The sequence below is a fragment of the Galeopterus variegatus genome, unplaced genomic scaffold, assembly GCF_000696425.1.
Source record: "Galeopterus variegatus unplaced genomic scaffold, G_variegatus-3.0.2 Scaffold3508, whole genome shotgun sequence".
Lineage (NCBI taxonomy): Eukaryota > Metazoa > Chordata > Mammalia > Dermoptera > Cynocephalidae > Galeopterus > Galeopterus variegatus.
The window spans coordinates 169268-184209 of record NW_007729619.1 but is presented as its reverse complement, the minus strand read 5'-3'; the positions used below and the strand labels follow the sequence as shown (position 1 = coordinate 184209).

At 37.2% G+C, this 14942-nt stretch overlaps 1 protein-coding gene across 1 annotated transcript in view; it reads right to left on the bottom strand.

Annotated features, from left to right (window-relative positions):
* The window catches only part of LOC103600917 (disintegrin and metalloproteinase domain-containing protein 18-like), a 144385-nt gene that overhangs the window by 43844 nt on the left and 85599 nt on the right, over positions 1 to 14942 (bottom strand). Inside the window, 2 exon segments of the mRNA XM_008585260.1 lie at positions 4899 to 5082; positions 7528 to 7664. Of these exon segments, the coding sequence (XP_008583482.1) occupies positions 4899 to 5082; positions 7528 to 7664 (321 nt within the window).

Below are 14942 nucleotides of genomic sequence, written 5' to 3'. Positions count from 1 at the left end.
GTATCCTCTTGTTCCAGCTCTCAAAGGAAAACCTTAAGCTTTTCCCCGTTCAGGATGATATTGGCATATTTGGATTTGACTGTGTTGACATATTTTTTTCTATACCTAATATACTATGTTAAAGAGAAGCGGGTATCCTCTTGTTCCAGCTCTCAAAGGAAAACCTTAAGCTTTTCCCCATTCAGGATGATATTGGCATATTTGGATTTGACTGTGTTGACATATTTTTTTCTATACCTAATTTGCTGAGAGTCTTTATCATGAAGTGATGTTAAATTTTGTCAAATGCTTTTTCTGCAACTACTGAGATGATCATATGGTTTTTGTCCTTAATTTTTTTGATGCGTGTGTCACATTTATTTCTATGCATATGTTGAACTATCCTTGCATCTCTGAGATGAATCCCACTTGATCATGGTGTGTAAACCTTTTAACGTGCAAATGTATTCTGTCTGCCAATATTTTGTTGAGGATTTTTGTGTCTATGGCCATCAAAGAAATTACCCTGCAGTTTTCTTTTTTGTTGTATCTTTGTTTGGTTTTGGTATCAGAGTGATGCTGGCCTCATACATGAGTTTCGGAGAATGGCCTCTGTTTCAGTTTTTTGGAATAGTTTGAAAGGGATTAGTATTAATTCTTCTGTAAGATTTGGTAGAGTTCAGTAATGAAACCATGCAATCTTGGCTTTTCTTTATTGGGAGACTACTAGTTAATACACTTCAATCTCATTGCTTGTTATTGGTCTGTTCAGATTTCCAATTTCTTCCTGCTTCAGTTGTGGTAGTTTGTATGTGTCTAGAAATTTATCTGTTTCAACCACATTTTCAAATTTCTTGGCATATAGTTGTTCATAGTAGTCTGTAATGATTATTTGAATTCTGTGGTGTCAGTTGTAATGTCTCCTTCATTTCTGATTTTTATTTGGGTCTTCTCTCTTCTTATTTGAATTAGTCTTGCTAAGGGTTTTTCTATTTTGTTATCTTCTCAAACAAACTGTTTGTTTCATTTATCTTTGCATTGATTTTTTTGAATCTCTGTTTCATTTAGTTCTGCTGTGATCTTAATTATTTCTGTCTACTGATTTTGATGCTGGATTGTTCTTGTTTCTCTAGTACTTTGAAGTATAATGTTAGGTTACTTATTTGAATTCTATTCTTTTGATGCAAGCGTTTATTGCAATAAACTTTCCTTGTAGTACTGTTTTAGTAGTATCCCCTTAGTTTGAGTATGATGTTTTTATTTTCATTAGTTTCAATTTTTTTTGATTTCCTATTTAATTTCTTCTTTGACTCATAAGTTGTTCAGGGAAGAGCATAAATTTTGTTTAATTTCCATGTATTTGCATAGTTTTTGAAGTTTCACTTATTGTTGATTTTTAGTTTTAATCTGTTGTGATCTCAAAAGATACTTGAAATGAATTCATTTAAAAAATGCTTAAATGTTGTGACTTAATTTCTGACCTAACATGGTCTATCCTGGAGAATGTTTCATGTGCTGATGAGAATAACGTATATTCTGTAGCTGTTCAATGAAATGTTCTATAGATGTCTGCCAAGTCCAATTGGCCTAATGTGTAGTTTAAATCCTGTGTTTCTCTGCTGATTTGTTGCCTACATAATTTGTCCAATGTTGAGAGAGGGGTGTGAGGTTCCCAACTATTATTGTATTGTGGTCTATCTCTCTCTTTAGGTCTCATAGTGTTTGCTTTATATATCTGGATGCTCCAATGTTATGTGCATATATGATTGTTATATCATCTTGCTGGGTAGATCCATTTATCATTATATAATGTCCTCCTTTGTCTCTTTTTATAGTTTTTGGTCTAAAGTCCAATAGCTACTCCTGCCCATTTCTGGTTTCCATTGCCATGGTATATCTTTTTCCATCCCTTTACTATTAGTCTGTGTGAGTCTTTACAGGTGAAGTGAGTTTCTTGTAGGCGGCATATTATTGGGTCTAGTTTTTTAATCATTTTGTGCAGCCTATGTCTTTTGATCAGGCAATTCAGTCCATTTACATTTAGGAATGTTATTGAGAGGTATTGTCTTACTCTTGACATTTTATCAATTTTCTTTTGGATATTTTAAATATCATGCTCCTTTCTTTCCCTTTTACTGTTTGTCAGTGGGTTTTGTTCTTTCTCATGTATTCATGATGGTGATTATCATTTTGTGGATTCCAGATGCAGGACTTCCTTGAGGATTTCTTGCAGGGCCAGTTGTGTGGTAGTGAACTTCCACAGTTTTCTCAAGGATAACCTTGCTGAGTATGGAATTTTTAGCTGGCATATTTTTTTCTTTTAGTATTTTCAAAATATCATCCCATTCTGTCCTGGTCTGTAAGGTTTCTGCTGAAAAATCCACTGTTAGTCTGACAGCAACTCTATTATAGGTGACCTGACACTTTTCCCTTGCTGTTTTTAAGATTCTCTCTTTGTCTTTTACTTTTGACAGTTTAACTACAATGTGTCTCAGAAAGGACCTTTCTGGATTGAATCTGTTGTGAATCTTTGAGCCTCTTGGATCTGGAAGTCCATATCTCTCCCAATACCTGGGAAGATTTCCAGTATTATTTTGCTGAATAGGTTTTAATGCTTTTTTCCCCCTCAATTTCTGCAACACCCGTAATTTGGACACTTGTATGCTTAAGGTTGTCTGACAGTTCTTGTAGTTTTTCTTTATATATTTTTTTAATTCTTTTTTTTCTTTTTGTCCACCCTGGTTATTTCAAAAAGCCTGTCTTCAAGGTCAGAAATTATTTCATCTGTTTGCTTAAGCCTGTTGCTTAAGCTCCCAGTTGTATTTTTTATTTTGCTGAATGAATTCTTCAGTTCCATGAGTTCTGTTATATTTCTTTTTAAGGTGTTTATGTCTTTATAAAGTTCCTCCTTCAAATCTTGGATTTTTTTTTTCATTTCATTGTATTACGTATCTGACGTTTCTTGTATCTCATTGAGTGTCTGTAAGATTGCTGCTTCAAATTCCTTTATAGTCCTTTCATAGGTTTTCTATTTTGGGGGATCTGTTACTTGAGAATTGTTGTATTTTTGAGAGGGGTTTTCATATTTTCTTGCTTTTTGAAAAAATGTATTTTTAATCTCTACATTGATGTCTAGACATCTGGTTGAACAGTTGCTTCTAATAGTCAGGAGTGGCTTTTGAGGAAACCGACTCCCTTCTGCTGATGTGTTTTATATTGACCATTGGTAGGGTATTTTGTTTTGTTCCTCAATAGACACAGTAGTTTAGGTTCTACATGGTTACTTTGACCATATTCAACATCAGAGTTGTCTTTGTGCATCTTCATGGCGTAGGTGCTGGTGCATTCAGTGGTTCCTTCTTAAGTGGGGGACACTGGTTTGGGTCATCAAAGTCCTGGGTAAGATCCTGTGGTCTTGGTAGAAGCAGTGGGATACCCTGTCACTCCTTGACTGAAGAGGGTGACCCTCAGCAGCCTCACTTACACCCCTAACTAGTGTCCCATGACCCTGATAGTTACTCTGGCGTGATCTGCAAGTCTTCGGTTTAAATGGATGGCCCTGGGTGGGGCTTCTGCGAGGTTAGGAGTCAGCAAACATTTTCTGTAATGGACCAAATAGTATATATGCTCAAATACACTTGCTGTATGGTCTCTGTTGCAAATACTTAACTCTGCAGTTGTAGCACAAATGCAGCCATAGGCAATATGCAAACAAATAGTCATTCCTGTATTCTAATAAAGCTCCATTTACCAAAAATAGGCATCAGCTGGATTTGACTAACTGGCCACAGTGTAAAGAACTCTGATTTAGAGCATTCCACAAAAAAATTTCCTCACGAGGGGCAGGAAGTGTAGGACATTTATCCACCAATTATGAACTTCATAATTATCTGAAGCCTGATCATTAGTTCTGGGACTCATTGGGCCCACCCTGCTAGTGAATGAGCAAACTACTGAGGCCACAGGAAGCACTTCAGCAGAAAATCTCTGATACTTGAAATGAAAACACTCATCAGAAACAGTGAATCTGGAGGAGATAATGGTGGGCACTGACAGTATCTGTTGTAGGTGCCAATCTGTTTGCATGGTAGTTGCAGAAACCCATGGTGTTGCTTTATTCTATCCTTCATTAAATATATATACATATATACATATACATTATATATATATACATATATTTAATATATGTGTATTAAATATATGTTACATATACAGGTACACGCAGACTCATACAAAGTTTTACTTTGTGGAATGTAGGGTGATTAAGAGAAGTTGTAGGAATTTAATGGTTTGTAAACATGTGGTGGCCAACAGCTTTTGTAGGGGGAATGAGTTCATACAACTGCTGGGAGATAAATCATAAAGAAAGTAGACTAAATATGTGGTCCCACCTCTTGAGAATAGTATGCATCAAAAGTTGTTTGATGGAATTATAATAAAGTGCATATCTATATTTAGAAATCAAGGAATAAAAGAAATTTTAGTCATCCAAAAACTTCTAAATGCATAAATGATTCAGGATGATTTTTATTATAATGTTTAGAAATTCTTGCAACCACAAGAAAAAGGAAAAAAATTGAGCTGAATTTAGCAGATATTTGTAGAGACAACAGAGAATAAAGTCATTTGAATTAGAAACTGAACTGTGAATAAAAAGGACTTCCTTTAGTGTCTGTATTCAAAATCTATCTGCCTGCATGACTGGGAATAGTTATGCAAACCAAGTGTCCATGACACACTTGTCTTCTCAGTTTGAGAGGTGTGGGAAAGTTATCCATAGATCTTAACTTATCCTTTTTCTCATCTCAGTTCTAAATTGAAGACATAGTTGCATATATCATTCCATATGTACCGTGACAAAAGTTTTATGTTTTATTATAAACATAAAAGTTGTGCTAATATTTCAATATATTACTCACCTCTTCATTACCACAGTCACATTCTTCATTAGGTTCCAAAATCCCATTACCACACACTGGTTGATTTTGATATAATGGTTGCAAATTTGAAAGGTTCTGAAGGCATTTAGACTCAAATTTTGAAACAAAATGTCTATAGTCATGCATGCTACAGTTGCTAAAAATCCTTATACCACTGGCAGTCCTAAAATGAAATAATATTCCTCAGGTAAATAAGCCTTGCTAATAAAACCACATCTAAACAATGCTTTATATATAATCATATGAATTGCAAGATGCCCTCCCCCCACAAACATTGAATCTTAGTACAGATTAAATCGACCATAATTAAATTTTAATTATATTATTGCCCACCTTTAACACTCTCTTAAGAAATTCATCAAAAGTATATATTTCTAGCAAAGCAATGCAGTGAGGAATGATGGTTAAATCTAAATATCTAAGTATCTGTGAAATTACATATCTATATCCTTATCTCTACCTATGTCTGTATCTACCTGTACCTATATTTATATCTCCATCATCCATCTATCTGTCATTCTCACCGTCTATCTCTGTCCCCTCCACCTGGTAGGCTCTTCTCCGATATATTCCGATCTTTCTTCCCCCATTTCAGTCAGATGTCTGCTCAAATGTCACCTACCAATGAAACCATTCTTGACAATAATATCTGAAATTGTGCCCCCTCTTCATTCTCCATCCACTTTTAATGATTGTTTTTCTACATAGCACTTTTGCATTATATAAAAACACACTTCTTTAATTTGTATTCTTGCAACTTAATCTTATATGACCTAAATTATATGCTAAAATATAAGTCCCAGGCAAATATTTATTCACATGTTCACAGCTGTATCTCCAGTGGAATATATAAGAAGTATGTCTAACAGATGTACAATAGACATTTCAAATATACCATGTACAATATTGAACTAATAATTTTCTCAAACAAGTCTGCTCCACCCATAGTTCTCAGTTGCTGGAAACTCCATTCTTCTAGCTGCTGAGGCTGATAACACTGATGGGATCTGGGACTCTTTTTTTTTTTTTTTTTCTTATACCCTACACCTTACATGCACACCACACACCTAAAATATTGAATTAAAAGATAATTCAAATATTTCCATGAACTTTTTGAAGTGCCCTTATATACACACACTCTCTCACACACAGAAACGCATCTGTAGATACATCCCTAAGTATACAGAATTTCAGTAGAAACAAGGCAATTTAAAGGAAGTGTAAAATGATTGGCTTTTTGTGGAGATTATCATTCTGGCCCAAAGACAACTGAAATAAGGTAAGCTAGGCCAGCTGTTTCAAAATACTTCTATTTCTTATCCAAAGCTCCAAGTTTGAGGGAAGAAAAAATTGATATTTAGTTATTGCAGGAGTATACAGGTTTTTCTACAGCCCTCTTCCTGAATTTCCTGGATATTAACCCGGCAAAACCTGAACTCTCCTTTTTCTTTGCACATGCAGCTCAGAAGCTGAGATCGAATGAGCCAAACAACCATGCTGTTTGAATTCACATTATGTTTGCAATTTAAAAATTTTAGCTCGTTGTCAAAATGCTCAACAACCCCATTCCATTTTCTAATTATTTCTAATTTCTGGTCTCCCGATGACTGTTTTACACCTTCTATCAAAACTCCTACAGTGCTTGTGCTCAGCTTCCTATCTTGGGAAATTGTCCCCATCTTTACATTCCCAACAATCAAACTACCTGCCTCCCCACGTGTTTATTCTTCTAAGCTCCTGTCACAGTATCCGAACATACCCAGCTCCGTTAGACAGCATCCCGCTACTTATGCACAAAACTGTCTTATATCCAACATCGTCCTCTGTCCCCTCTTCTGTTTATCTCTAGTCTACAGATATGCAGGGTCTCCCATTTATAAAATCCCTCCTTTGACCATAAATTTCAGCTCATCCTCCTCAAACTGTTGTCTAAATTTACCATCTCCACTTTTTCACCTAATATAGTTTATCAAGTTCCTTAAAATATAAAATGTTGATTTGCACTGTAATAAACATATACCTATTCTGGAAAATCAGATGTTTTATAATAGGTCATTTCTTTGCTCAGTGCTGGTATTCACATACTACTGGTTTTTCTAAATTTATTCATCCTAATAAATTTTTGTTGTTGCCCTGACTTTATATTGATTTTGTTGGTTTTTCTGTGTGGTCAATCATAATATCTTCAAATAAGAACAATTTACTTTTCTCTAATCCTTCCTCCTTTTTCTTCTTTTCAATTTATTAGCCAATGCTGCTATTACTATATTATAATATTCATGGAGCTATTAGGCATCTTTGTCAAGAGCAACGAAGGCTACAACAACAAAACAGTAATAGCGTCATATGTTTATTCAATATTTTATGGTTTTCATCAACCTTAACTTTCTCCCATTAATTCCCTTAAATGCAAATTTCTTAATAGGACATATCACTTTCCAGACACCTGCTTCACTTAGGAAATATTTTTGTTTAATATGTCTTCAAGCATAACATACTTTTTCAATATTTGACGTGGAGTTGAAAATAAAACATTAAATGTTTATCACATCTCAGAAACAGACTTATGAAAATATATGTGAAGTGAATTAAGAGTAAAAAGCCTTACACTGCTTCCCGATTCATTATGCATGTAGCTCTCGCACAAGAACACTTATCGATGTCATCATATGTTAATCCCAAAGCAAGGCCAAGCAGTTGAGCCACGACAACTGAAAATCCCTCCAAACTTATTGAATCTGGATACTAAAATAAAGAATATTAAAGAGAAAACCATTATGTAAGAAAACAAAAGTAAGTAGTGACTTGAAACATTTGTGTTCTTATAAAATTTTAAATTTTGATACTTTTTTGTTCAGCATACTTTGCAATATATTTTAGTATTTCATTGATATGCATATCTGTGCTAATATATTGATTAAGAAGCATGAAACCTAGTAAAAAGTAATCAAACTATAATATTTTCTGGTTAAAAATTTGTCATGTCCAAATTCTGTAAATTTAAACACAGTATTTCTAATACAGTCAAAGGAAAAAGATTTACTTTCTCATTAAATCAATTAATCCAGTGAACAAATGGTAATTCAGTGTACTCGGCTGTCAGGAACTATGATAGGTGATGGGAATAGTGTGGAATGCAGGAAAGAAAAGGACTTTGTCTACACCTACACATTACAGTATAGAAGGGGAGGAAGGCAATAAACAGGAATCCACAATTAACTTCCTATATACAAACAGATCATTAAAAGTGCTACAGAAGAAAATAAAATGTACTCCAACGCAGAGTTTTATGGAGAGGTAAAAGATAACATTTTTCGGTAAGGTAGTTAGAGAAACCCCTTTGTGGGACTGATATTTATTCTGAGCTATAGAGTTTAGGAAATGATTCAATGTGAATATGAGCAGGGTGCTTGAACTGGGACATGCTAAGAGGTGGTGTATAATAAGAGAAGTAAAAAAACGGTAGGACAGAAGTTAGAGATAGAGGCACTATCATGGTGAAAAAAATTTATAGTGGGAATTTGTTGAAAATGGTTGGTAGCAGGTCAGATTGGCAGTATATTTCATATTACTTTGATAAATAAATTGTGACTTTTTCTCAGCCCATTACAAGCAAAATTCTTAGAAAATCTCTATTTTTTTCTATACCAATTGAAATTTATAGTAAGAAAATTTAAGTAATGAATAGCTAAAAGAAAAAATATTATATGTATGTGTATGTGTGCAACTGAAAACATGGGTCATCTAGCTGTATGTACAAATGAGTTAATAGGTACCTTGTCCTGTTATCCTATAAAAAATACGCTTGAAAATTTTAGTGTCAGAATATGAAAGGAGGTTAACCAGAGCAGAACATGAGGACAATATCTGGGCTGACCATTAGGTTTTGGGGGAAAATGTAGAAAGCAGAGGATGAAGTTTTCATGCTAGATCAGAGAAGGAAACATGGTCTTGTACTTCCATAATTTTACAGCTGAAAATAAATTTCCAGTACAAAGTCATGGAACAGGAGGAATCCTCTCAAAATAAAATAACCCCCTAGTTAAACTGTATAATCAAAGAAGAGAGATGGTACAGATAACTAATATTAAAAATAAGAAAAGAGCTGGCCAGTTATCTAAGCTGGGGCTTATAATACCAAGGTTTGGGATTTGATCCCCATACCAATCAGTGAAAAAAAATTAATAAAATAAAAAAGAGGACATAGCTACTACAGATGCTACAGGTTAAAGAAAGCTATGTGGTATGCGTGTGTGTGTGCATGTGTGTGTGTAGAAAGAGACAAAGAAAATAGATAAAAGAAAAATAGATTAGAGAAAGATAATAAATTAATATATTGAAAATTTCAGTAGAGAATTGGAATCTATAGCATAAATTTGATCATTTGCTTCAGGTAATAACATCTTTGGATCATATTATACTTGTTCCCTGGGACATGATACAAAAAACAGTTACCCAAAGGTGCTAGAAGAAGCTGGCAGCACCAGTTGGAAATTATGTTCAGTGAAAAATAATTGTAGAGAGTGCAGTGTTTGAGACATTTAGCAGGGGACCAGATGTAATTTGTGTGACATATGCATTTAGAGGGCCCTAATGAGAACCATTTTCTATCTTTGGCCTAGAAAATATAAAATATGAATATGAGGAAATGTTGGCTACTGGATAAATGAATATACACAAAAGGAAAAGTACAGAAAGTGGATAGTTCACAGAATTCTGTATCCACATTCTGGTTGAATCCTGACACATGCGCACATAAAACAGCTTCACCACAATTTAGCTAAAGATTAAGGGTATGATGAGGAAAGAGCTGCTTTCCATGATTCAAAGTTGCTGCTGTGAAAATAAACAAAAACATTTTTTTTGATAAAACAAGTTGAAAAAATCAAGGTGCTGAACTCATCAGAATGGCAGAACAAGAGATCCTAGCTCTTGTCCTCCCATGGAAACACTGATTAAGCAATGATTCACAGACAAAAATACTTTTATGAGAGTTGCAGGGTCTAGTTGAGTGTATCCATCACCCTTGTAGAAAAAAACCACAGGACAGCCACACTGAAAAAGGCAAGAAAAAAGAATCATCTTTCCCTAAAGCTGGCACGAGTCAAGCCTAAGAAAGGGCCCCTCAGCCTACAACTTCTCTCACAAGAGGAAGAGAGGACAAAGTGGACGTAAAGCTCTGCCAGCCTCTCCGGGTGGGGCCTGCTTTGTCTTGTCTCCCCCAGAATGCTGAGGAAATAGGCAAAAGTAGACCATGTAGGGGCAGCTAAGGAGAAGAAAAGGGGCAGGTGCCCATAGAAACATGTGTGCATGTCTCATCAACTGATGTGAAGACCCTGCCATTCAACCTGCTAACAGACCCTGTCAGTCAGTTGACACATTCACAGGCACTGTCACTCTGTGCCCCACATGCTCCTGAAACAGGAGCTCCATGTGCCTTCACAGCCATTGCTCCATGTGCCCCACATACAGTGCGAACACACTTGAGAGAAAGCATGTTTACCCCAGCAGATAGTGCATATCCCAGAAGCCAGCTAAATTTCAGGAAGAGAGAGAAGTGTAACCATTATCCTGTCATCTTAGTGCACTTCCCTAGGGAAAAGGTGATGTATTAGTCTTTCTGTTGCTTACAACAAAATGCACATAACTGGGTAATTTATAAAGAAAATGAAAATTATTGCTTACAGATTCAGAGACTGGGAAGTCCAAAGTCCATGGAACACATCTGGTGAGAGCCTCAGTGGTAGTCACAGTGATGGCACATTGTGAAAATGGTGGAGCAGAGGGAACAGCAGTTCCTCATTCACTCTCCTCTTAAAGCCCTCACAACCTCTCCCCTGAATGTCATTATTAATCTGTTCACTACCGCAGGGTCCTACAATCTAATCAGCTCTTCAAGGTCCCACTTTCAATTACCATAATAGGATCTCCCACCCTCGACATATACAGTGTGGATTAAGCCTCAATGAGGCTGGAGAGGGGGGGACATCCAATCTACAGCAAGGTAGGTGACTCACACATGACATGACTCTGCAGATTGAGAGAAGGAGTGTGAAGAGTTGAGTGGCTGCACACATAAAAAAAAGTTTGAGAGCTACACATAATCCCTAGCTGGGCTAACTCGTCTATTTATGCTGACACAGCTCATAAACATTGAAAGAAGTGACTGCTTCCTTAAGTGCACAGTCAAAGCTACACAGATGATAAAGAACCAGGCACACATGACACCAACAAAGGAAACCAATAAAGCTCCATTAAACAATTGAAGAAGGATGTAGAATTATAAGCTGCTTTACAAAATAAAAGTAAAACAGAAAATAAGTGTCTTGAAGAAGTTCAATAAGATATGAAAACATAGTTTAAAACATAGTTTAAAAACTAAACAAAATCAGACTTCCAGTCAAGATGGCAGAATAGACGGCCCCCAGCATCACTCTCTCCCACAAATCAACCAGTTTACAACTATAAAAACATAACACCAAGTGTGTATGTAACAGGGAGACATCCAGCAGGGGAGGCGGAAGCTCCCAGAGACCACACCACTGCCGTGTGATCCCCCAGCCCGGCCCAGGGCGCATGGAGTGGGGAGATGTCCAGCGGGGGAGGCAGAAGCTCCACAGAGACCGCACTACTGCCACACGATCCAGCAACCTGGCCCAGTGTGTATTGAGCAGAGAGGCATCCAGCAGGGGAGGCGGAAGCTCCGTAGAGACCCCACACCCTGTGGGGCTGCCGACGTGAGATCCAGCAGGTAGGCTTCACCACCATCACCCGGCTCCATCCCCAGCCCAGCCCAGTGTGCACAGAGCAGGGAGACATCTAGCAGGGGAGGCGGAAACTCTGCAGAGACCACATGTCCTGTGGGGCCGCTGCCGCATGATCCAGCAGGTAGGCTTCACTGCCACCACGTGGCTCCATCCCAAGCCCAGCCCAGCACACATGGAGCAGGATGACGTCCAGCAGGGGAAGTGGAAGCTCCGCAAAGACCACACACTCTGCAGTGTCTCTGTGCATCCAAGGAGCCCGGCCCAGTGCGCATGGAACAGGGAGATGTCCAGCAAGGGAGGTGGAAGCTTGGCAGAGACCACACACCCTGTGGTTCTGCCCTGTGACCCAGCTGCCCAGCCAAGTCCATGCTGATCAGAGAGGTGGCTCCCTGGAGAGGCCCAAGACCCGAGGCAACCAACACATGCAAGGCACTAGTGGCCAACTGAGCAGACACTGAGGTAGCCATACCAAATTGGCAACTCCAGCAACATCTTAGTCAGACAATAGTGTCAAACCTGTGGACTGTGAAACCCCCTGCCAAAATGAATAAACATCCAAAAAAAGATACCAGAAACACTAAAAAACAAGAAAGTACGCCTCCAAAGGGTAATAACTCTCAAGCTCTAGATCCTATAGAACAAGAAGCCCTTGAAATGTCTGACAAGGAATTTCGAGTGATAATTCTAAGGAAACTGAATGAGATACAAGAAAACTCAGCTAGACAACATGATGAAATGAGGAAAAGTATACAGGACCTGAAATTTTCTTTTCCTTTTTGTCCTTTTTACTGACCGGTAATGGGATCGCAACCCTCGATGCCACGCCCGTACCGGGGACCGGCAACGGGATCGCAACCCTCGATGTTGCACCTGCACCGTGCTCAGCCAGTGAGCGGGAACCGGTCTCCACATGGGATCCGAACCCTCAGCGGGAGCGCCGCCGCGCTCCCTAGCGGCGCACTCTCCAGTGTGCCACCGGGCCGGCCCTCAAATGATAATTCTAAGGAAACTGAATGAGATACAAGAAAACTCAGCTAGACAACATGATGAAATGAGGAAAAGTATACAAGACCTGAAAGAAGAAATGTACAAGGAAATCAATGCCCTGAAAAAGAATGTAGCAGAGCTTGCCAAACTGAAGAATTCATTCAGTGAAATAAAAAACACAATGGGGAGTTTAACCAGCAGGCTTGAGGAATTTGAAGAGTGAACCTCTGAACTTGAAGATGGGCTGTTTGAAATAACACAGGCAGACAAAAAAGAAAGAAAGAAAAAAGAATCAAAGACGTTGAAGAAAATCTGAGAGAGATATCAGACAACCTTAAGCACTCAAATATCTGAGTCATGGGTATTCCAGAAAGGCAGGAAAAAGGAGATTGCATTGAAAACATATTCAATAAAATAGTGGCAGAAAACTTCCCAGGTATAAGAAAAGTCACAGATCTTCAGATTCAGGAAGCTCAAAGATCCCCAAATGTATTCAACCCAAAGAGGTCTTCTCCAAGACATGTTATAGTCAAATTGGCAAAACTCAAAGACAAAGAGAGAATCTTAAAAGCTGCAAGAGAGAAGTGTCAAATCACCTATAAGGGAGCCCCAATCAGGCTAACATCAGACTTTTCATCACAAACCCTAAAAGCTAGAAAGGAATGGGATGATATACTCAAAATACTAAAAGACAGCGATTGCCAGCCAAGAATAATCTACCCTGCAAGGTTATTCTTCCAAAATGAAGGGAAAATAGTATATTTCTCAGACAGACAAAAACTACGGGAGTTCACCACCACAGGACTACCCTTACAAGAAATTATAAAGGGAGTACTGGGTTTAGTTCCTGAAAAATAATTACCACTGCCATAAAAACCCAAGAAAAATAAAAACCCACTAGTATAATAAAAATGTTATTCATGGAGAGAAAACAAACAAACAAACAAAAAGGCTATCTACAACCCAAGGAACCAAAAAATACAGAAAACAAACAGTAAATCAGAAAGAAAGGAACAAAAGACACCTAAGGGAACCAAAAAATAATCAATAAAATTCTAGGAATAAATCAACACTTTTCAATAACAACTTTTAATGTAAAAGGCTTAAATTCCCCAATCAAAAGACACAGACTGGCTGACTGGATTAAAAAGGAGGACCCAACTATATGCTGCCTTCAAGAGACCCACCTCACCCATAAAGACTCACATAGACTAAGAGTGAAAGGATGGAAAAAGTTTTACCACGCAAACAGAAAAGAAAAACGAGGTGGAGTAGCTATTCTTATATCTGACAAAATAGACTTTAAACTAAAAACCATAAAAAGAGACAATGAGGGACATTACGTAATGATAAAAGGACTGATCCATCAAGAAGACATAACAATCATAAATTCCATCAAGAACACATAATAATCATAAATATATATGCACCCAATGTTCGAGCAGCCAGATTTATAAAAAAAACCTCTAGTAGACCTAAAGAAGGAAATAGACACTAATACAATAATAGCAGGGGACCTGAACATCCAACTGTCAATATTGGACAGATCATCTAGGCAAAGAATCAGCAGAGAAACACAAGATCTAAACAATACTCTAGACCAATTGGACTTGGCAGATATCTACAGAACATTACATCCAACAACCTCAGAATATTCATTCTTCTAATCAGCACATTGATCGTTCTCCAGGATAGATCACATATTAGGTCATAAATCAAGTCTCAACAAATTTTAAAAAATTGGAATTATCCCATGTATTTTCTCGGACCACAATGCATTAAAATTAGAAATCAAAAACAAACGAAATTCTGGAAACTATACAAACACATGGAAGTTAAACATCATTCTACTTAATGACATGTGGGTCCAAGAAGAAATCAAGCAGGAAATCAAAAAATTTATTGAAACTAATGAAAATAATGATACATCATACCAAAACCTGTGGGATACTGCAAAAGCAGTACTAAGGGGAAATTTATCGTATTAAAAGCTCACTTCAGAAGAATGGAAAGATGGCAAGTGAACAACCTAACACTTTACCTTAAAGAACTAGAAAAACAAGAACAATCCAAACCTAAAGTTAGCAGACAGAAGGAAATCATCAAGACCAGAGTAGAAGGTAACGAAATTGAAACCCAAAAAACAATGCAAAAGATCAATGAATCAAAAAGTTGTTTTTTTAAAGATAAATAAAATTGATAAACCATTAGCATGACTAACTAAAAAGAGAAGAGAGAAGATTCAAATAACAAAAATTAAAAATGAAAA